Source organism: Manihot esculenta, chromosome 16 (assembly GCF_001659605.2).
Source record: "Manihot esculenta cultivar AM560-2 chromosome 16, M.esculenta_v8, whole genome shotgun sequence".
NCBI classification, from domain to species: Eukaryota; Viridiplantae; Streptophyta; class Magnoliopsida; order Malpighiales; family Euphorbiaceae; genus Manihot; species Manihot esculenta.
Genome location: NC_035176.2, coordinates 28,074,810 through 28,098,750, shown reverse-complemented (window position 1 = coordinate 28,098,750; position 23,941 = coordinate 28,074,810). Strand labels below are relative to the sequence as shown.

Genomic DNA, 23,941 nt, shown 5'->3' with positions numbered 1-23,941 from the left:
TGAAATGAAATCTAAGTCGACAATATTTAAATTTATAAAATCCAGGTTTGAATAGCAAAAGTGACATGCATATTTGGATTCATTGATAATTATCTTCCATCTATGCATGTATATATTTTCAGTCAATTGTTGTCTTCATGCATGATTTTGATGGATTTGAACATGCTAAACTCTGTTGGGTCATGCCTTCCTAACTGCAACTCAGTGCTGTTAACTCAATAAAATCCTAGATTTTTGGACTAATCTTATTTATTTACATTAAATTATTCAATTCACTTTCTCAGACCATGATACTATAGTTAATTCTATTAAAATAAGTTTAAATAATGCATAATTAAATTACACTCTTTTAGAGCTAAGAAAATAAAATTACAAATAAATTATATTTTAATTTTTAAATTTTAGCATAATCGATTTTAGTATTTTTAAAATTAAATATTTAAATTTTTTTATATTCGATCCTTTTAAAATTATAATTAAATTTTAGTATAATAGGTTTTAGTATTTTTAAAATTAAATATTTAAATCTTTCTATATTCATTCGTCTAAAATTACAATCTTTTCATTTATTATATACATTAATTTAAAATGTGTTAAGTAATTTATTAATTTATACTAACTTAAATTAAAATATAATTTAATTTAAAATGGATTTAATTTAAATTTTATTTAATTTAACTAAAAAGTGTTAATTACGTGATTTTCAAGCCTTTTTTATTAATAATATTTTTTTAAACTTCTTTTCGCCTTTAGAAAAGCAAAGCTTAGGCTAATAAATAATTAAATATAGAAATATATACTCTATAGTAATGTTAATATAGTTTAATTATTATATTATAAATATAAAAAATCTAAATATTTTATAAAAATTATAGAATTTTTAAATTTATATCTCTCTTACTCTACACTTTTTATCTATAATCTTTTAAAAGCGACTTGTCCAAAATTATTTATCAATTGGAGAAGATTAAAATTTTTTATCTATTATTATTCTTATCATAATATTTAAAATAGTATTAAATTGCAATTGTTTTAAAGAATCCAACACTAAATTACCAATTAATTCTCATAGGATATTTTCTTATATTAGAGGATAAAATTTATACATTTATGATAAATTTAAAAAGAGATATTATTATATAATTATACAATTGATTGAACTTTTCTCGTTGATTTAGTTTTTATTGAAATTTAAATTTAAAATTTTCAAAATCTTAAAATTAAAATCTATAATAATTACGAAAATTAATATTACGATATAATACGACAAGCTGTGATGAATCAGATCCTCGTGTCAGACAGAAGGCAAAAAATATGGTTAATGAGAAGAGGGAAACAAAAAACGTTAAAGTTATACAAAACGTTGCTTAGGGAAATATTAACACGTGTCAGATGCTTGTAATATCTCAGCAAAAGCTTCACCAAATCAATTAAGAAAATGACTTCACCTTCACCACCCGCAATGTTGCCGCGTAACTAACAAACAACCGTCAAATGGCCAGACGAGTCAATTACTTAAAACAACCGTTTGGCCTTTTTGATTCCTTTCTGTTGCTGGTAGCATTTCAAATTTCAATTCGACGGTGACATATTTTCCATCACGCTTGGGTGATTTAATCCTTTCTCTTTCCTTTATGATTTATTGGGTTTTGGTTCCCCTCACGTTACGCGCTTATCCATGAACACGTGCTCTGTTATCGCGCGTGGCAGAAAATTAACAACTCCCAAGTAAAAATTCATAGCGTTTAGTGTTAAACCCTTACCAAGATTGTATAGACGATTCCCTTGCCCGTTCGATCTCGTTACTAAATTAGCATGTGATTTGGACGCTCTTTGAATTTGCGTGGGATTTACTCAAACTTACTAAATCCAGTATGGATAGGTTCTTTATATCCTGTTCGTCAAAAATCCTCCCATTGGCTCAAGCATTGGGAAGTTCCACATGAATCGAATCATACACTGACAGAGAACTGAGCACACGTGAACTCGACCTTGATTTACCAAATCCCTAGCCTCAGCACTAAAGTTGTCACTCACTTTCTGTGTCTTCGCCATCTGCTCTCTCTTTCTCTCTCTCTCTAGAAGAACTTCTTTCCTCTTGAAGACTTCAAAATCTCAATTGCAGAGGAGCCATTTCTAGGGTTTATCTGTGTCTATTGCAAGAAATTGAAGGAACCTCGCTTCCTCAGGCTTTAATGGTGGTCTTAAGGTTGATATTTCTATGCTTCCGTTTGCAGAATCCTGACCTTCAACTCTAATGACTTTCTCCACCAGTGAATGGCTCGATTTCACTCTTTCACTCCATATCATTTCGCCATTATTATAACCACACTAATTTTAAACAATAACCTTGTTCTATCTCACAGTAGAGAGGATTATTTATCTATAATCGATTCCGATTCCTATCTCTTTCACCAGGATTACTCCCCTCCATCTCCACCGCCTCCTCCGCCGCACCCGCCGTCTGTTTCTTGTGCAGACGATCTCGGCGGCATAGGCTCGTTGGATACCACCTGTCAGATAGTATCTAATGTGAACCTCACCCGTGACGTGTATATAGAAGGGAAGGGCAATTTTTATATCCATCCCGGGGTGAGTTTCAATTGTCCCTCTGCTGGTTGTTCCATAAACATTAACATCACTGGTAATTTCACTTTGTCAAGCAATGCCTCAATTGTGACGGGGAGCTTTGAGCTTTTGGCTCATAATTCGAACTTTCTAGATGGAACTTCAGTAAACACGACGGGATTGGCCGGGAAACCGCCACCGCAGACGAGTGGAACCCCTCAGGGGATAGATGGGGCGGGAGGGGGGCATGGAGGGAGGGGAGCTTGTTGCTTAGTGGGCGATAAGAAGCTGCCGGAGGATGTTTGGGGAGGGGACGCGTACTCGTGGTCTTCTTTGCAGAAACCGACAAGTTATGGAAGCAGAGGAGCGAGTACGAGTAAGGAGGTGAATTATGGCGGGGGAGGGGGCGGGAAAGTGAAATTGAAAGTACGTGACTATGTGGTAGTGGATGGCTACATATTGGCTGATGGAGGTGACGGCGGTACCAAGGGAGGCGGTGGCTCTGGTGGCAGCATCTGGATGAAGGCCTATAAAATGTAAGTTTAATTTCTGACATTTTGTGTCTGTGTGTGAGATATATGTGCGCTTATGTCTGTGTCTCTGTGTGTGTGTCTTCAATACGGAGTTCTGAATTTGGATATGGTAAGTTAGATTGTGAGAAATAGGCGATTTGCAGTTTATGTTATGAGGAAATAAATGACGATTGGTTAATGTGAAGGTAGTGAGACATTTCTTATTGGAATGTAAGGTTCTGGAGGGATACTTTAGTTTTAACGTTTTATTGGGTGGAAGACATCTCTAAGATTTAGTTGCATGAACTGTGAAGAGCATATGCGAGACGCTAGTGCTGTGAAGCACCACTTTTATCTTCTGAACACTTGATCAGAGTGTTATATGAAGAGAGAAGTATTCTACTGACCAATGTCTCCACTGGACACCAATGCATTCTATTGATTTTATTCATTATTTGAAGTTGAGGTTCTTGGCAAAAAACTGCCTTTTTTTGGGTGGGCGGGGTAATATTGAAGCAAAAATTGTCTTTTTAAATGGAATTTAGAAGTTCTAATCAATGTCCCAACAGGACACCAGTGCATTCTACTGATTTTGTTCATTATCCGAAGGTGCAGTTCTTGTCAAAACTGCCCTTTAAGGTGGGGTGGGGTACTATTGAAGCAAAACTTGCCTTTTTTAAAAATGGAATTTAGGAGTTTCTAAACAACATAGTCCTAATCTTTTTCTTTATACAGTATCCTATCCCTGCCTCTCTTTGTGTAAGGGGTTGGTCAAGTTGTAAGTTCCTAATAATGAAGTTCTCATTAGCTGGTCTTCTTTTTTGTGCTTTTCTTTTGGTTTGCAGCAGTTTTCACTTTTGCATATCCATGAACTGTATTATTGTTATCTAGTGGGAAAATTTTTCTCAATGTTTTGATGTGATTCTTTAACATTTGGTATTTTTTTCTCAAAAGCATATGATAATGTTAATTATCAAGTTTTGCTAAATCTGACACGTAAATTTTATGATTTCTTGTTTCTGTATAATGGGAAGGTTGAGCTAACTGTTACTGCCTCTATCCCACAAATATAGGCCTATTTGTTTTTTCACATGGATTAAGAAAAATATAGCGAATATAGTTGAAAAAAATAAAATTTATATTGTCTTTCTTAATATGCGCTCCATTGATATTGCTCCATTATTGAAATTAATAAATTTTAATTTTCAATGCATATTAAATAGGGTTTTATTAGGTAGCTAATACATTATTCTCAAAAAGTAAACTGGCTTTAATTTGGGATGGTGGAACAGGAAAGCAAGCCTATTTTTGTGGGACAGAACAAGTACTTTATTTCACAAGAAGTTTTTTTTTTGCCAAAGTTATAAGGAGATAGGGATTGGGAGGAGTTGAAACTGAGATCTCTCATGTTCACTTCAATGCACTTACCACTAGACTATGCCTACGAGTGCTTTCACGACAAGGTTAAAGCGTGCATCTTCTAGACCATATATAAGTTTTGGAACTTGTGTTTGATAATTTGAAGTGTTAGTTTCATCTTTCCACTAGGGGGCAAGTGATTTTAAAATTAACTTGAGAAATGAAGGTAATCTTTTTCTTTTTGCACTTTTATCAACAAAAATGTATTGAAAAGGAATGCGAATGGCAATTTTGAAGCATAATTGTTTGATTACATTGACGGGGGATTATACTTGCAAAACTTAAGAGGAGCAGGAGTCCATTGTTTAGCAGGGAAAAGAAGATCCCTTTATGCTGTAATATGATATATGTTTTAAATTGAAGTTTTCGATTTTTTGTCTAAGCCCTTCCTTTTATTTCTTAAATTAATTAAACCTTGAAGTTGCAGAAGAAAGCAGAGAACTTGTATTTAAAGTTTTTACTGGAACTTTTATCTTTATATTTGTCTAACCCATGATTTTGGACCACAGATTTGACATTAACTATCCATGAAGATTCATTTATTAAGCTTTGCTTCTAAGCCGCCTAAATTTATTTCAATGTTGAAGTTAGAATAAGTTTTTCCTTTTACAATTCAATTTCAAGTTAAACTGGTGGTTTACTGAGGTTTCTGGCACAAGATTAACTAGTCATTTTACCTGTGTTTGCATGGATTATTTATTAATTTATTTTAATAATGTAGTTTTGTATTTATTTTTTTTTATATTTTCAAACTTGCACTTAAAGTTTTTGTTGATAACAAAGTTCTTAATCATACTATGTTTTTATAATTATAAAAATAGGTTAAAAAATAATTTACAATTTAATCTTTATTTTAGTAAATTGAATATTTATCCTTTTAGATATATAGATATATATATATAATATGATGAGTTAGATTTATGATATGAATTCTAAATCTTTTCAGTACATATAATAAAAAGAGTTTTAAGTAATTAATTTTCGTTGATATAAAATTTTAATAGTTAAAATTTGAAAACGTCTAACTAAAGGTAATATTTAATAATTTTTTTTGTATAAAAAATACAAAATATATGAATAAAAAAAAGAATTTGTCATGCTTTATTGTTTAGGTGGTAAGCTCTAGTAAGATCATATTTAAGGCTCAACTATATATATATATGAATTTTAAACTTTTTTAATAAATATGATATATATTTAGTAGCTAATTTTTATATGAGATGAGATTTTGTACTTAAAATTTGAATTTAGATGAAATTAATATTTAATAAAATAACTTAATTTTAATATGCATATTTAAAAAATAAAAATAAGGAAGGATTTTCCATGTGGTGACATTTTGAGCACCCTTGTTGAGTTAGATGGCAAATTTTGGTGAAGGCTTGGCTTCCACACACACACACACACACACACACACACACACACAAACACACACACACACACACACACATATATATAGAGAGAGAGAAAGAGAGAGAGAGATATGTCGGGAATGCTTCAATTATGAGACCAAGCCATCAATTATTCCTTGGCAGACTGATATTCACTTGTTTCCATCCATTAGAAAAGTCCAATCTGCAAAAGGATATGTAGATAAGGTAAATCATATAATTATGTTATACATAAATCTGGGAAGCATTTGGTTTTTTGTTTTGTTTCTTACCGTCTTTAATTTTCGTCATGCCCTTTGATTGGTTGTTTCCTACACGTTTCGGTTTGTGTCTATTGCTTTGTAGCTGTGTCAGGTCATTCTGGTTAACTTGCAGTAGTGATCAGTGAAATAAAGAGTTATAGGATGGTCATTTCAAAATTGTCTACCGATTAGTGGGAGCAGAGGACTAGAACAGCATTTTATAATCATAATGCCTACCTTGATTGAATGGTAGAAAATACCCAAGTGAAATCTCCCACTTTAGTTGTGCCTTTATTTGATGTTGGCAAGGCTAAGGCAGAGAATATTTGGACAAATACAAGGTTTGCCCTGAGTTTTAGTTGATGGTTAGCAGCTAGCATACAGCTGGTATTAGTTTTGTGGTGAAATGATGGATTCTCTTAGCTTCAATTTCCCTATAACAATACAATCACTGTATAGGATTTAATTTCTTTATAATCTATCTGTGTTTGAAGAGCAGGACTGGAAGTGGCAGAATAAGTGCTTGTGGAGGCAGCGGTTTTGCTGGTGGTGGTGGTGGAAGAGTTTCAGTTGACATTTTCAGCAGGCATGATGAACCTCAAATTTTTGTGCATGGTAAGACTCGATTTGTTTTTTTGCTAGAGGCATATAGCTAGCTTAGTTTTCTATATTGGCAAAAATTGTGAACAGTCGCTGCCAGTTATGACTAAGAATTCCTATTTTTTCTCCTATATTGTTCTCTATTTTCTAGCGTGGTCATTCATTTGTTACCAGTGGGGATAATAAAAGCCAGTAGAAGGAGAATTTTTTCTTTTGGTGAGAGCGTGTCAAGCATGGTATAATTACATTTGGCAATTTCCATTAGTTGTGTGTTATTTTCAAGCATACCTTAACATGTTTCTGGAGGTTTATGTTCATTTGTGAATTTTCTTTTATCATTTGTATGTTCTATAGATGATAAAATATCTGGGTTCACAGTGAAAATTGTTGGACTTGATTTTGTCAGCATAGTAATTCATCCCAGATAAATTATCTTTCAATTCTTTCCCATATAACCATATAGTTTCTCTTTCATTGTCATGTGGATTGTGGATAGTAGGTTTATTTTTAGATCTTCAAAGATCAGATTTTGATGTTATGTTGGATCAGGTGTGTCTGGTGGTCCCAAGCCTTGATAAAGGAGGGTTGTGATATTGACAGCCAGCACAAACTAGTCAGACCTCTACATGAAAAATTGATAGGTCCTTGCAGACGGATCCTGTCTCTTCCCCTTGCAGACAGAATCCTGTCTCTTTCATTCTCATTGGATGATATCTGGTCCTATTTTGTCACTGTTAAAGTTAAAACAATAAAGAAGAAAGAAGGAAATAATATGAGAAGATTTATATGGTTCGACTATGAGAGCTTGCATCCATGGACACAACCTTAGAGCGTTACATCTTTATTCAGTTGTGTTATGTTCCTCATACTACAAAAACTTCCTTGTTTATGATTGAAGACCCAAGACATATATGGCATGATAATATAAAATAAGGGATTCTCCAACTAAATAGGAATATATAAACATAACTGACTCTACTTATTTAGGAATGATAATCCTGCACTGAATGGGAATAACTTTCCATATCAGTCATCATGATTTCTTATTTTGCCAACTGTTTCTTAATAATGTGTCCTTCTCCGTTCCTCATTTGATTGCTTGCTTGTATTATGTATTTTGTCCAATATTAATCCAGATCCGGATCTTGTTTCATAGGCACTATATTCCATTTCCTAAAATTCTGGTGAATTTTTTTGTTTCTGTATTTACTAATTTTTTGTGTTGGTGGCATTGGGCGTAAGCATATATTAAGACATGGTGTTAGCTGTGTATCCATCGGCTATTACAATACCTGTTTGACTGTGTTTGATTCATAGTTACCTAATTTGCCCAACCCCCTTGCGTTCTGTTAAGTGTGTAGCATAACAAGGTACTTTGGCTTTCAAGTTCACTAAAACAGGAGTTCCAAGGAAAAATTTGAAAAAAACAAAGAAGAAAGAAGAAGAAGGAGAAGGAGAAGGAGAAAAAGAAAGCCAAATAGAGAATGAGAATAAGAAGAAAATAATTACTATTAATTCTTTATTTAATTTAATTTATTTTTAACATTAACAACATTGATAATAGTAATAGTGTGTTTGATATGTCAAAAAATTTATCATATTAATTAATTGCTGGTATTAAATTGGCATCATATTTTTCGTAAAATCCATTATGCTAGAAAGGCATACAAAATGAATTGTGTTTGTTATGTCAAAAAAATTGTATCATATTAATTTATTGCACACATTAAGTTTTTTCTTGGGTAAATTTATTATGGTAAACAAACTTTGAGAAGCCAATTCTGTCACAAAAATATAATTTACTTGATAAATATGATCTGTGCATCTTGTTCCAAATTGGTGTACTAACTAAGCCTATACCTATCCTGTCCTTATTTATTAAGAGGTTTACCACGTCCCCGTCCTTGTGCGATGTACCAAAAGTAAAAGGTCCCAGGTTAAAATAATTTGATTTGCATGGAGCACTGAAACATGCTAGTTCCTTCAAATTTGAATTCTCCATTTTGATCATACTTTTCATTGAGCTAAAACTGAAATATATGAGTTGTCATATGTGCAGGAGGAAATAGTCGTGGCTGTCCACAAAATGCAGGTGCTGCTGGTACTTTATATGATGCTGTTCCCAAGAGCCTTACTATTAACAATCACAATATGTCAACAGATACTGAGACACTTCTTTTAGACTTCCCTTATCAGCCTCTTTGGACGAATGTTTACCTTCGAAATCATGCTAGGGCGACCGTACCTTTGCTTTGGAGTCGAGTCCAGGTTTTCAAAGTTTGAATTATTATTATTATTTCTTCTGTGTTCTTTTTCTCTATATTTTGGCAGCTTGCTTTCAAGAGGAAGCAAATAGGGCATGGAAATTTTGCAAATTTTGCTGTTAAGATTTGACTAAAAAGCCGATGGTATCTCTTGAAGCTACGTGAATTGACAAATTTGTGTTTGCTTCCAAGAGGTTGAAATTAGAGAATAAAAAGGAAGTTGAAAAATGGAAGAGGGGCAAAATCTGGGATGTAGGGTATACATATTAGTAGGCATTCTGAGAAATACTTTTGCTAGTGGACATATCTATGTCATAAATACATAGAAGGACCAAAAAAGTTAAAATTAAGGAGATGTCGTAGGATGTATATGAAATGACTTGCTGCATCTTGTTGATTTGCTTCCACAAGCATGGCTGTCATACTTTTTGCCTTTCTGGGGTTTGTTTTCATACATGCCTCTTTTCTGAAGATGACCTTATTGAGTATTGAAATCTTCTTGCTTTAGCATCTATTGAAGCTCTAGGTAATGTGTTTTGAACTCTCATATTTTGAGGCTCTCTCTTTACTCTTTTCCATTAGAAGGTTTGAGACGGTGAGTTCATTCAGTGGTTATTTAGTGGGAAGATTTTTCTTGTACATTTTGCTCTGTTCTTTAGTTTTGGCCAGAATCTCTCTCATTATGGTTTTTAATATTGCTAAGTGTTTGTTGTTATGAATATAATTGCATGCTGATATAATCTTGACTCCAAATCTAGGTCCAAGGACAGATAAGTCTATTGTGTGGCGGAGTGCTGAGCTTTGGGCTAGCTCATTATGCTTCATCTGAGTTTGAATTATTTGCAGAAGAACTCTTAATGAGCGACTCTGTAATCAAGGTGAGCAATATTTTTGCTTTACCATGCACAATCCCAGCATAATGACCTAATGAGAGTGAATTTATGACTTGCTTGAGATCCTTGCATTTACTAATTTACTTGTTAGTTGTTTCAGCAGTATGGAAGACCATATGCTTTAATCTGATTCACATATAAATTTGAGAAAATTTAATCACTTATCAGCATGTCCACGCCTACCTCGAAACTTGACCATTATCTGCTCCTTACGTACACCTTTATATGTTCCATGCGCAGGAAGTATTGTGCAATGTTTGGATTTATCATTAAGTATGCTTAAAACCTCTTAAATGTTGCTGTTTTTGTGAGAGGGATGCTATGTGTAACTGTGGTCTGGTCTCCTTATATTTCTTCTTTTATTCTTTTTTGTTTCTGAATTTCTGTTCACAGCATCTGAAAGCTGTTATCTCCATAGACACATGAATTTGATGACTATTGTGTGTTTGCTTATTTCATTGCCATAGTGATGCTGTATACAGCGCTTGCATCATAAGATGCACAGTGTGGATATTCTTTTAACGCTTTGATGTTCGTATGTGATATGGTTATGATGCATGTAGTCGTTTTATCTGTCACACCACAGGTATATGGGGCTTTGCGAATGACTGTAAAAATTTTCTTAATGTGGAATTCCAATATGATCGTAGATGGTGGTGAAGATGCAACTGTTGCAACTTCTTGGCTTGAGGCTAGTAATTTAATTGTTCTCAGGGTACTTCTCTCACTATCTCTTTCTTATTTTATTTATTTTGTTGCTTGCAATGTATTTGTCTATGACTTGTTGTCTTTCTGTCAAACAGGAATCATCTGTAATACAATCTAATGCAAATCTGGGAGTTCATGGACAGGGTTTATTGAATTTGTCTGGACCAGGCGATTCAATTGAAGCTCAACGTCTGGTTTTATCACTATTTTACAGTATTCATGTAAGCTCTTGTTGTACGACATAACTGCCTGTCTTGTCTATGATGGCTCATTAGATTTTGTTTGCTTGTATATTGCATGGCAGTTTAATCTCTTTTTTGCTAGTAAAAAAATGGTGGGTAAGATGAAACTACATGTAAACATATAGTTAATTCTGATATTCACTCTTGGTTCTGATAGCAATTTCTTTTGCTGCCTGGTTGACTGAAAGGTGTAAGAAATGTGCAAATTATATTATATATTTTATTAATATTTATAAGTTGTGCAACATAGGAAATTTCAGTTTATCGCAGTATTCTTTATTCATATATTAGTATATATTTTATTAATGTTTGCAAGTTGTGCAACTTTTCGATATTTTTTCTTCCTCTCATGGTAGGTTATATGGTTGTGGCAGGGGTTTGAACCCAGGACACTTTCATGGTGCATTGGGTCTCAACCACCATAGTAGTTTGAAGTGATAGGAATATCTTATGATATTATTTGGTTAAGATCCATTCAGTTGATGGAGGCTGTTGAATATTGTTATGAATTCTCCTGCAGACATAGTAAGGTTATATTCCTACCCTTTATTTTCTCTATTAATTTATTCTGATGTGCCTGAAGGTTGGTCCTGGATCTGTTTTACGTGGTCCTCTGAAGAATGCATCAAGTGACGCAGTGTAAGTTCCGGTTTTGTTGATTTTTCTTTTGTCCTTATCTTTTATTTTATCTCAAATGCCTTTTTTTACTACTACTACTATTGTAGGACACCAAGGCTGTATTGTGAACGTGAAGATTGTCCTATTGAACTAATTCATCCTCCTGAAGATTGCAATGTGAACTCATCTTTGTCTTTTACTCTTCAGGTGATCATAGCACAGCGGTTGCTAGTTATATAGTTGATATACTTATTTCAGTTTATTTAACTGAATTTTCGAATTCAGATATGTCGGGTGGAGGATATCACTGTTGAAGGACTCATAAAGGGAGCTGTTGTCCATTTCCATCGCGCAAGAACTGTATCTGTCCCATCTTCTGGAACAATTAGTGCATCTGGGATGGGTATGTTCTACAAGATTATTTTACAATAATCTCTCATTGACATTTCTCTCTCTATCTCTCTCTTCTATGCTTACACCCTCGGATATTACATGTGCCCATGCATGAATTAAACGATTAGCTTGGATGGTTGATAAAGATATAATGCATACATTATCATAGACAAGTTTGCATTCTTATTTTAGAATTATTAGTTTAGATGGAAATACAAATAAACATGTTTATGTTCATGCAGGCTGCACAGGTGGAGTGGGTAGAGGTCAGGTTTTAGAAAATGGTGTTGGCAGTGGTGGCGGCCATGGTGGTAAAGGTGGGCTTGGATGTTACAACGGTAGTTGTGTTGAGGGTGGTATTTCATATGGGAATGCGGAGTTACCTTGTGAACTTGGTAGTGGCAGTGGAGGTGAAAACCCATCCAGTTCAACTGCAGGCGGTGGTGTGATAGGTAAGCTTATCTGCTGTCTCAATTGACCAATCTAGAACTTCATTATTGTTAGCTCTCTTTAGCTTCTATTTTGGATGCGTAGTCTTTTATGTTCTGTTGTAATTTGTATCTGTTTCTTTAATGCTATCTTGCTAATTCATTGTTTTTTCACTTACCATTCTTTATTTATCCAATTGTATGTTATGGAGTTGGGCATGCTTTATGTCACTATACTAATGTATTTGTGAGCTAATAGCTACCTTCACTTTTTTTTTTTCTCTATCCACTTCTATGAACAGTAATGGGTTCATTGGAGCATCCCTTGTCAAGTTTGACTGTTGAAGGCTCAGTCAGATCTGATGGAGAAAGTTCCAAAGGAATTATCAAACAGGGAGAGTTCAATGTTAGAAATGATATCACCAGAGGGCCTGCGGGTGGTTCTGGAGGAAGTATACTGTTGTTTCTGCATACACTAGATCTTAGTGAGTCTGCTGTCCTTTCAAGTGGTGGGGGCTATGGTAGTCCAAATGGGGCTGGTGGAGGAGGTGGTGGAAGGATTCACTTTCATTGGTCAGACATTCCTACTGGAGATGTGTACCAGCCCATTGCTAGTGTAAAAGGAATCATCAACACTGGGTTTGTATTTCATCTAATTATCCAAATTATCTTTGATAATTTTTTTGTGGTTTTAAATTTTGCATGAAAGCATGTCTTTTTCTTTTCTTTTGGCACATTTTCTAGATCTTTTTATATTGTGATTGACAAGAAAAGGGGTTTATTATAGTCTGGGTAGCTTAAAACATTGATTTTTACTTGATCATTTTTCCCAGTGAAGAGTCGAAAGGTAAAGATTTCATTAGAATTTTCTGATACTAGCCAAGATTGTTCTCTGCAATGATGTGTATAGTTAATATATCTGGTCATTCATTCTATAGTATAGTCAGGTTGTATAGAAGATGGTCTGTTGCAAACTTGCTAAATCCTTCTAACCAGCTTTGCCTCCTGGCATCCTTGGTCTATCTTTCATTTTCTTCACTTTTCAACTTGGGTATGCTAAATATTTTTACCAGTCATTATTATATTTCAGAAGCATTCTCATGTTTAAGGACCTGCATTAAAAATTTACAAGGATGTAGGTTCTAAGTAATAGTGAAGATCTCTGAAAAATAATGGGGAATTAATAATGACATGATGCAGTATTGTATTTGAGAAACGCTCAGAAATATTGGGTGAACAAATCTCTCCAAATGCCTTAATTAGAAAATCTGTATGGCACAATTTTTTTTTTTGGGGGGGAGGGGGCAGTGTAGCATTTGATTATATTAGATATGAGGATGGGTTTGGGTTTGGGAAGAGTACTATGTGGTGCTTTTGCCTTCATGATATTTTTCGAAGATATTGTTGAGAATAGAGAGTGATATTGAAGATAGTGTAGCATGTGATTATTATTAGATATGGGGTCTGGGTTTGGGTATGCATAACCTGGGGAAGAGTACTATGTGGTGCTTTTGCCTTCATATAATCTTTTTGAAGATATTGTTGAGAACAGAGGACGATCGTCCTACAACATTGCTGCATGGTGCTTCACTTAATTTGGGTTTCATGCGTTGTCCTACTGGAGTGTTATAGATTGTTATGCTATCTAACAAATACTTGCTCTTTCTGGAGTATGTTTTTCCCATGCAAGTAATACGATTTGATAATCTCCTTGCTTTTTGCTGTTTACCAGTAGGGCGGTTCTTTTATTTTGAATGAGCTGTTTGGAAGAGTAGTTGCCTTATCATAATACCTGGTGTTGTGTGTTTCATTTGTTTGGTGAATGCTGTGTTAGGTTTGTACTAGCAACGCAAATTGTAGTTGACTCCAATGTATTTTGTTCTTATTGATATTACAGAGGAGGGATGGGTAGAGGTGAAGGTCATGCTGGAGAAAATGGAACAGTTACTGGGAAAGCTTGCCCAAAAGGGCTGTATGGAGTATTTTGCAAGGTAGAATTGCAATTTCTTGGTGCTCCCTGTAGTTATTTATTACAATGCCTTGTTTTTGCTTATATGCATATCAAGGACTTTTTAAGTGTTCTATCATTGAATAGACTGTGGCTGAAAGCGTGTGATATTTTACTCTCTATGCTCCCCTGTGCTTATCCTGCAGTGCTGAAATTATTTTGCAAGTTGTAGTTCACAATTCATTTACCTTTCCATAGCCCTTCCCTTCAGTAGTCCTCACCTAATCCCAAATAAACTAAAACAGTAACTCTGCTTATCTATAAAGGAATTTCTGGCCTCAGAAAACCTCTAGGGTTTCAACATTTCTAAGCCTTAAGATTGAGGCAGTGAATGGTGAAGACAGTGGCTAGGTAGGGAAGCTGGTGTCATGATTATTTTGGTGATAGTTGCTGACATTTTGCTAATACTAAGTGCATTAACTCTTTAGTGTCTGTTTAGCCTTATTAAAGTTTATATAATTCATTCATATTGTTTATTTATTGGCATCTTCAGGAATGTCCAGCTGGCACTTACAAAAATGTTACTGGGTCTGATAGAGCTCTTTGCCGTCCCTGTCCTCTCAATGACCTTCCCCATCGTGCTATTTATATTCCTGTCCGAGGTATTGTGAACTTGCTGGTTGTAAATCATGTTAATACTAAACTGAGGTGCTTGTTTGAGAGCCAAACACACTTTGACTAATGCCTCTCTGAAATCAGTTATCTATAGAAGTTAACAGCCTACTAAGTAGTAACTATTAAGTACATTTTTGTGTATAAAGAGTATATTGATATCTCAAACTAGCATTTATATGGTGTATATGCTATATAGTCATGACGGCTACCACAATCTGAATTTAACTGTGAATGCAATATAAAATGTCTTGTCAAAAAGTTGATTTTTCTGAAATGGACAAATAATCTTAAGATAGGTGGATACTCGAGCCAATGATATGTTGATGTTAAATGCACAATATGAATAGGCAGTTAAGCACAAGCATATTTGTTTGTTTTGTAATATAATGTTGAAAAATGTGAGTCCTATGAATTAATTACTAATCATTTCTGTCCTTTTTAAACAGGTGGTATTGCTGAAACACCTTGTCCCTACAAATGCATCTCAGACAGATTTCATATGCCACATTGTTATACAGCCCTGGAAGAGTTGATTTACACTTTTGGCGGTCCATGGTTATTTTGTCTTCTTCTCGTGGGTCTTCTAATCCTCTTAGCCCTGGTACTTAGTGTTGCACGGATGAAGTTTGTTGGTGTTGATGAACTACCAGGCCCAACACCCACTCAACATGGCTCTCAAATTGATCACTCATTCCCTTTCTTGGAGTCATTGAATGAGGTTCCATCCATGTTTTTTTGGCATACTAATTTCTAAAATTTGAGAATTCTATTAAATACCAATCTTTTGAAGATTTTGTTTCTCCTTGTGCTTTTTGTATTTTTCAGAGGGGAGAATTATTTGTCTCTTTGTTATGTTCAATGGTTAGTGGTTACCCTTCACTTTTCAGGTTTTGGAAACAAATAGAGCTGAGGAGTCTCAGAGCCACGTTCACAGGATGTATTTTATGGGCCCTAATACTTTTAGTGAACCTTGGCATCTTCCACATACTCCTCCCCAGGAAATAAATGAAATTGTGTAAGTTGTACCTTTCGTTGTTGGTTGGACTGGTTCTATCATAGCTATCTGTGATCATCTTTTGTTCCACTTTTGGATTTTGATAATATTCCATTATTGTCAAGCTAATGTTTTTGTTATTTATTTTAACATGCAGATATGAGAGTGCATACAATACATTTGTGGATGAGATTAATTCTATAACTGCTTATCAATGGTGGGAAGGTGCAATATACAGTATTCTTTCTGTTCTGTTGTATCCCCTTGCATGGTCATGGCAACAATGGCGCCGGAGAATCAAATTGCAAAGATTGCGTGAGTTTGTTCGATCAGAGTATGATCATGCTTGTTTACGTTCTTGTCGTTCACGAGCTCTTTATGAAGGGCTTAAGGTTTGTATTCTTTAAGCATTTGGTCTGGTTTTTTAGGTTGTGTTTAACTGAATGCTTGTGGCATGGTTGTCCTTTTTCTTCTCAGTCCCAACATTTATGTTGTTCATAATAAATTAATTGTTGTTCGCGTCCAGGTTGTAGAATTTTCTGCCTCCTTTGCTCTTCCTTTTTCCCCTTGTAGGTGTCTTTAAATATTTTTATGTGCATGATATGTCAAGTGTCTTTGTTGTTGATTCGTATTAGTATAAGCAAGATCCTTTGTTTTGATGATAAACACAAGAATATTAAATGCTTGTATACGAGAAAATGATTGGTATCTCATATTTCATCACTTATCTGATCACAAGTAAATTGTTTTTATTCTAAGTGGATTGAATTGGATTAGCTATGTGAATCTATCTCTGTTTCCTAGAACATATTCATCTTTTATTTCTTTCTTCTTTTTCTGTGTTTGGGTAAGTTTCAAAAGCTAATTTTTTTTAGTGAGCTTTTATGGTTGCTTGCCTGTATTGAGCCATGTTATTTTATTTTTATCTTTTTCCATGTTTAGTACCACTTTAAATTTTATTGCATGATGTCCCAGCCATCGTGTTTTGACTGTTGTCTTTCCTGTAAATAAAATAATAGTAATTTGTGGATGGTAATTTTAATTGCTGTACATATGAAATTTTATTAGAGATTAAGATGGTGATGATTCTGTATGCATCTCTACAAAAACTAAAACCTTGTGATGTGGCAAAGGACTATGATATTTAGACATGTATGACGAGCTTGAAATTCTTGTCTTTTTATTACTGTAGGTAGCTGCAACTCCTGACTTGATGCTTGGATATTTGGACTTCTTCCTTGGCGGAGATGAGAAGAGAACAAATCTTCCTCCTCGCTTGCATCAACGATTTCCAATGTCTATAATTTTTGGAGGTGATGGAAGTTACATGGCTCCTTTCTCAATTCAAAGTGATAATATTCTTACTAGCCTTATGAGCCAGGTTTGTTATCTGATTTCACTCAAGTTTGTTTTATATTCCAGCTTAAAGTTTAGGGATGTTAAGTATCCCATATCCTTTAGGCACATGGGTGATGTGCCTCTCCCTTGAACTAGCTTTTGATTGTGAACTAGGCTTGCTTATCATGGTATTGGAGTGTGTAGTCTTGCATGAGTGTTTCACACACCATGTGTTATCCTAGTGTGAGGTGGGTATATTATCCCACTTCAGCTAGGTGTTGCATGTAATTTACCCTTTATAAAAATTCGGGCAATCCTTTTTCTCTTGAGCTAGGTTTTAGAGATGAGTTAGGCTGAGGTCTATTTTCTTACTGTTAAATTCCAATATTGATTTGGACTTAAAGAGGTAATGTGTCCCTTATAGAGCCTTGCGTGCTCTCCCCCCTTGAGCTGACTTTTGGGTGTGACTTAGGCCTGCCCTATTTTTTAGGACTTATAACAGCAAAATATTCAACTTTACCAACGTCATATGTTGCTAAATAATATTAATTTAATTTTTCTTCTGGCATACAGATGGTCCCTCCTACCACTTGGTACCGAATGGTGGCTGGTTTGAATGCACAACTGCGCCTAGTTCGTCGTGGGCGGCTAAGAGTAACGTTTCAATCTGTCATTAGATGGCTTGAAACTCATGCTAATCCTGCTTTGAGAATCCATGGAATACATGTTGATCTTGCATGGTTTCAGGCTACAGCTTGTGGTTATTGCCAGTATGGACTCTTGGTTCATGCTGCAGAAGGAGAAGCTGTGGAACGCATTGATGGCAGTAAGCAAACTGAACAAGAGTCACGGTAATGGTTTTTCATGTGTACTCAAGTATAGTTGCCATTTAGTCTGTTACGCTTTTTGTTTTTGGCCTCGTAAATAGTCACCACCAGTCTTGTATGTCCATCAAGTATGGTACCTATATTTATAGACATTTATGCATATGCATGTGCACATATATTTGATGTTCGTTGGAATTTGGCCTGATTTTCTTCTACCCCTTGTTTATCAGTATGAAGGGTGCCCAGAGAGGAAATCCATCTGGTCATTTAAGAGTAGATACACTATCAAGCGAAGGCCCCAGAAACAGTGGAAGTATTATGAGGCGGAAAAAGAGTTATGGGGGGAGTATGGATTCTAACACTTTACAAATGCTTGTAGAGAAGAGAGATATATTTTGTCTTCTCTCTTTCATACTTCATAATACTAAACCTGTTGGCCACCAGGTATCTCTCAAAGCATTATGAGCTTATTAGTTTATTACTAATTTTGTAGTTGGAAGTATACTAGCAATTTAATCTCTCTCATGCATTTTTTATTTCGTTCTTGTAGGATCTTGTTGGTTTGGTCATCTCAATGCTACTTCTAGGAGATTTTAGTTTAGTACTGCTTACTTTGCTCCAGTTGTATTCAATTTCATTGGTAGACGTCTTTCTTGTTTTGTTTATTTTACCCCTTGGTATTCTTCTGCCATTTCCTGCTGGAATCAATGCTTTATTCAGTCATGGGCCGAGGCGTTCTGCTGGTCTTGCACGTATCTATGCTTTGTGGAATATTACGTCCATGATTAATGTTGTAAGTTGCTGTTTTACAGTTTAGACATGCTCTATCCATGTATTGCGTCAAACAAGTTATCAAATTATTGTTCATGTAGTTATATGTCAAAAAATTGTGATTTATTTTTTTGCCTTTTGAATTGAACCATTTTCCCTTGTCCTTCTGCTAGGTCGTTGCTTTTCTTTGTGGATTTGTTCACTATCGCAACCAATCGTCGTCAAGTAAAAAGTTTCCGTTTCAGCCGTGGAATATCAGCATGTGAGTTTATTCTTTAGCTGCTTTCAAGAAAGTTGTGAATTTTGGAAAACCAACATTAGTGTAGATAAGCAACCTATTTATTTCACTGGTGGTTGGTGGTGCAGGGATGAAAGCGAATGGTGGATATTTCCAGTTGGACTGGTGGTTTGTAAAATTTTACAATCGCAACTCATTAATTGGCATGTTGCAAATTTGGAGATTCAAGACCGATCACTGTACAGTAACGATTTTGAGCTCTTCTGGCAGTCATGATTTTATATATGTCAAAAAACATTCTACACTTAGGAGTTGCCTTTTTGTTCTTGTTTTGTATCCTTAGAATTCTAAGAGTTTTAGGAAAGTGGTCGACACACTAGAAATAGGAAATAGGGTTAAAAAATATATATGATGTATAAATAGCGAGGGCATTCATTAAAGTGTAGTCAGGATTTTTTTTCCCTGTATTCCTTTTTAACTTATAATACCGATATTGTAAATATCAAGGGATAATAATCCCATCCACAGTTCCACATGGAGATGGTAATTTGAGTATCGGTTCGTATTGTGTAAAATCGCTGGGCAAATTTAAAATTCATATTCAGGTGTTAAAAATTTAACATGATTTATTTTATTTTGTAAGAAAAGATTTTAAATGAATTTTGATAAAATATAAAAAAAAAATTAATAGAAAAAAATTGAATTAAAATAAATTGGAGCAAAAAAGAGAAAGTAGATTATACGGGGTTATTAAGAATATTATCCATTCTTTTATTATCCATTGTGAAAAGCATTATTATTAATAACTGGGGGATCCATGAGACCACGATAGGTGGTGGGATTGGTGTTGCCATTGTGAGCAGTTGGTAAAAATCTTATACCCGAATCAATGGCCCATGGCTGCATTTGCGTGGTAGATTTAGAGGCAAAGTTGGAATAAGGTTTTGGATTATTGTTCTAATTTGAGTGCTGGACAACAGATTGAGGAGCGGGACACTGCCTAGCAAGATGCGTAAATCCTTCACAATTACAGCAAACAGTAGTGGTCAAAGGCGAAGCATTTGCCACGACCTCACGCATCTGTTTGATCGAGAACCGCGAGTAGATGGAGACGTGGTAGCCAACTGGGCAGCGGGTGGAACAGATATCCACCGTCTGAGATTCAAACTTTGACGGAGATTCCTCACTAAGCAATAAATAGCAAGGACGTACATGGAACCAAGGCCTTCTAAAGTAAACTGACAAGCACTTCTTCAATAATGGGACACTGCAAGAGCAGCTAACTGATCAACGATGCTTCAATTGCTTTCTCAACTGTTACATTTGAGTTCTAGAACCCAAAGCAAAAGGTGGAAGACAATTTCTGCCAAGCTTTAGGGGCAGTGTGGAGACTGATTATAATCTATTGCAATAAGATTTCAGACATAGAGCAGAAAACCATCCGAGGACTAATTGATCGTAAGCGGGTTTGGACTCCCATCAACTAAAGTCTTAGCAGGTTGAGAGACATCAACATCAATAGAATGTGCGAGATTCAGGAGTTCCCAACTCTCTCTAGTTCAGTCCAGAGAGTTTTCTCTCAACTCTCATTCCTTCATCTGAGGTTCAGGACCTCTTTTTGCTGCCGCTCCACCTGGTCACCTCCTGCTTTGTTTCAGGTGTGGGACGACTCTCACTAACTAAAACCATGGATTCCTCCCACCCTTTCAAGGGATGTACATAAATAAATTATAATAATTTATTCGAACGCTTAAATATATTATTCTCTCGAGAAATAGAATGTATCATATTATAGTTTAGTATCATTGACGGACCTACGTTAGAGCCACCCAAAAATTTTAAATTATCTAGAGCATTTCGGTAAATTTTGTAAGAAAAATTATTATTAAATCTCTAAATTTTAAAAAAATTCATTACTTCATTTTTATTTGAAATTCACACAGTTAAAATGTTTTTTTTTTAATCTTATAAAATCAAACTTTAATTATTTTGTAAAAAATTCTATCAATCTATTTTAAATATTTATATTATTTAATTCTATAATTTTAACTATACATATTATCTAAGTATATATAAATTTATGTATTCATACTATTTAGTTTTTATGACCAATAACAAAATAAATTGAATAATAATTTTTTTTATAAATTATTAAATGATAATATATAAAATATAGGACTCATTAGATCTTGGCACGTATACAAGGGATATAGAAAGGAGCTTGGGCCACCCGATCTGACCAAGCAGTGGAAAGGCCCAACCAATAGAACATAAAGATCAGACCTCTAGTTCTCCGGACTTCACCAATGCTTAGAACGACCTGATCGACCATTTCAAAGTTCGCACAACAAACGGTGCAATTGAGTATAGGAACAGCCAATTTCAATTATCGGAAGGAACCTGTCTTTATATAGGTCGGATAAGCTGAGCACAGACCTAATGAAATCAGGGCAAGACACTGATCTTCCACGCGATGGTTGGCCCCACTGACCCTCTCCGAGGTACTAATTGCACGTGTAGAAAGGTTGCCCAGCCACCTGGTACACTTGCTAAAGGGTGTGGGCTAAGCTATCTCCGCAATTTGACACACTTACCATAGGGTATGGCCAAGACAACTCTGCATTAATTAGTTGACTGTCAGTTGCTTGACAAACCAGCCACAACACGCCACCATCCAATTTGATGGGATATAAGGTAAGGAATCGGGGTATAAGTATCCTTGAACCAACTCCTTGTCACAGGTTCTCACTCTCCTAGGGACTATCTCTCTGAAAGTGAAGACTATCCCTCTGTTTCAAGAACTAAGGTCTAAAAGGCTAATCTCTCTCTCATATACCCACAGAAGAACCCTCAAAATAGAGGCTCTTTGGAGATACCTTTTGAATGCTTCATTATTTATTTTCTCTTATATTGATGAATCTTGGATAACCCAGGATCTAAGTTGATCAAAGGGTCTCCACCGAGGGTATTGGTGGACCCTGACCGTCTTTTTCTATGTTATAAGTTCCCTTCCTCAAGATCAAATATAGAAGGACCTAATATAATCAATCATGGATCAATGATCAACCTATTGAATCGAGTCATTGTCCAAGTAGACACTCCATTGGATCTCGCTTCATCACATGGCGCCGTCTATGGGAAACGAAGAAGACTATCCTGTCACCGGAGTTTCCAAACAAAGTCCATTGAGATCCACATGGTAAATCCAGAAAAGCTTACAGCCAAACAACAAGAAAAACTGAAAGAAAGAGAGATTGTGAAAAGACCCAGAAATCACCAATTGCATCTAAGATCCGCACTTCAAAAATCAGATAGAGGAAGATGCTAAAGTGAGATGAAAGAGCAACACAAAGGGCGATCTATCAACCATGGAAAAGGAGTGATGTGCACAAATTATCCAAATTATACAGTTACTTTCTTTAACTCAAAGTATTTTTGCTATTTAAAAATTTAAAATCTTAGACGAAAAGCCTTATGTATATGAATCTGAAATATGATAGTATACTGAAGTAGCTTAGAAAGCTCTTATCTGTGATCAATATTAGCATAAATCCACTTAGAAAAGGAATATCTGTTTAAAGCATGTTGCTTTATAATTTAAAAGCTAGGAAGTGATTCATGCATAAAGAAACTTTATTTATTAGATTCTTTTGAATTATATGAGATGCATGATATGGTTGCACAAAATTAATATTTGTACTCAGTTGAAATATGAGACTAAGTATCTTACTATTCAAATTAACAACGAGTATCCTCATTATGTATACTTTATACAAGCCTTTATTTTTTAGAGAAAATTCACAAGCAAGAGAAAGGTTATAGAGTTAAGGCTAAGATCTTGAAAATCACCAAAGAGAAAAATGCTCGGAAGAATCAAAGCTAAAAGCCCAGAAGATGCAGAAGGGCAAAAAGCCCGAAAGAAATGCAAAAGCAAGCATGCTCGGAAAGAGAAATAGGGCTGAAGAGCCCGGAAGTCAACTAGCAAACTACAAAGCTAGCCAAAACTAAAAAGCCTGGAAGAAAATGGAAGGCAAAAATGCTTTGGACCGGAGGACCAGAGTTGAGAGCCCAGAGGACAACATAAAGCTAAGTATATTACATGCTCCAGTATTCTTTGACAAATATTACCCAATTAACGGCAAGTGTTCTCACTAAAAATATATATGTAGTGCAAGTTTTTATTTTGAAAATAAATTTTAAATAAAAGAGAAAGGCTAATAAGTCCAAAATCGCTTGTAAGGTCATGAGCCTAAATCTCTGAAATCGCTAGTAAGACCACAAGCCTGAATCTCTAAAAATATCAGTAAGGCTATGAGCTTGGATCTCAAAAATTGCTAGTAAGGTCACGAGCCTAAATCTCAAAAATTGTTACTAAGGCCACAAGCCTGAATCTTGAAATTGCCAGTAAGGCCACGAGCTTAAATTCTCGAAATCGCTAATAAGGCCATGAGCCTGGATCACGAAATTGCCAATAAGGCCATGAACCTGAATCCCAGAAATCGTCAGTAAGGCCACGAGTCTGAATCCCAAAAATCGCCAATAAGGCCATGATCTTGAATCTCGGAAACACCAAGAAAGGCCAAGAGCCTAAATTATAAAGCTAAGTATCCTGTATGATACAATGTTCATTAGTAAATGTTATTTAATTGATTACAAGCATTCTCGTTATATATACTTTGTGCAGGTTTTTATTTTGCAGACAAATTTTACAAATAAAAGAAAGGCCACAAGCCTGAGTCATAAAATTGCCAGTAAAGTCATGAGACTGAATCATCGAAAAAAGATTTGGAAGCTAACTAGAGAGCCAAAGAGCTCAGAGAAAGAATCAGGGCTAAAGAAGCCTGGGAGTTAACCCGATAGCCAAAAATCTCA

General features: G+C 35.1%; 1 protein-coding gene across 3 annotated transcripts; it reads left to right on the top strand.

Moving 5' to 3' along the window:
- Positions 1-1,991: 1,991 nt before the first annotated feature.
- LOC110603588 lies at positions 1,992-19,667 on the top strand. Of its 3 annotated transcripts, none has more exons than XM_043951782.1 (23): positions 1,992-3,104; positions 6,632-6,747; positions 8,792-9,000; positions 9,755-9,874; positions 10,476-10,604; positions 10,693-10,818; positions 11,423-11,478; positions 11,565-11,664; positions 11,743-11,860; positions 12,093-12,302; positions 12,581-12,917; positions 14,176-14,269; positions 14,780-14,888; positions 15,348-15,619; positions 15,789-15,916; positions 16,053-16,287; positions 17,088-17,276; positions 17,807-17,887; positions 17,981-18,084; positions 18,291-18,504; positions 18,611-18,853; positions 19,005-19,093; positions 19,198-19,667. In XM_043951782.1, exons 1-23 carry the CDS (start codon positions 2,278-2,280, stop codon positions 19,343-19,345), a joined length of 4,254 nt encoding a protein of 1,417 aa, XP_043807717.1. In that variant the 5' UTR covers positions 1,992-2,277; the 3' UTR covers positions 19,346-19,667. The 3 variants fall into 3 exon arrangements, with proteins under 3 accessions (XP_043807717.1, XP_043807716.1, XP_021597049.1); XM_043951781.1 differs by having other exon boundaries at positions 1,994-3,104; positions 8,792-8,824; positions 8,894-9,000; positions 17,807-18,084; XM_021741357.2 differs by having other exon boundaries at positions 1,997-3,104; positions 17,807-18,084.
- Positions 19,668-23,941: the final 4,274 nt, after the last annotated feature.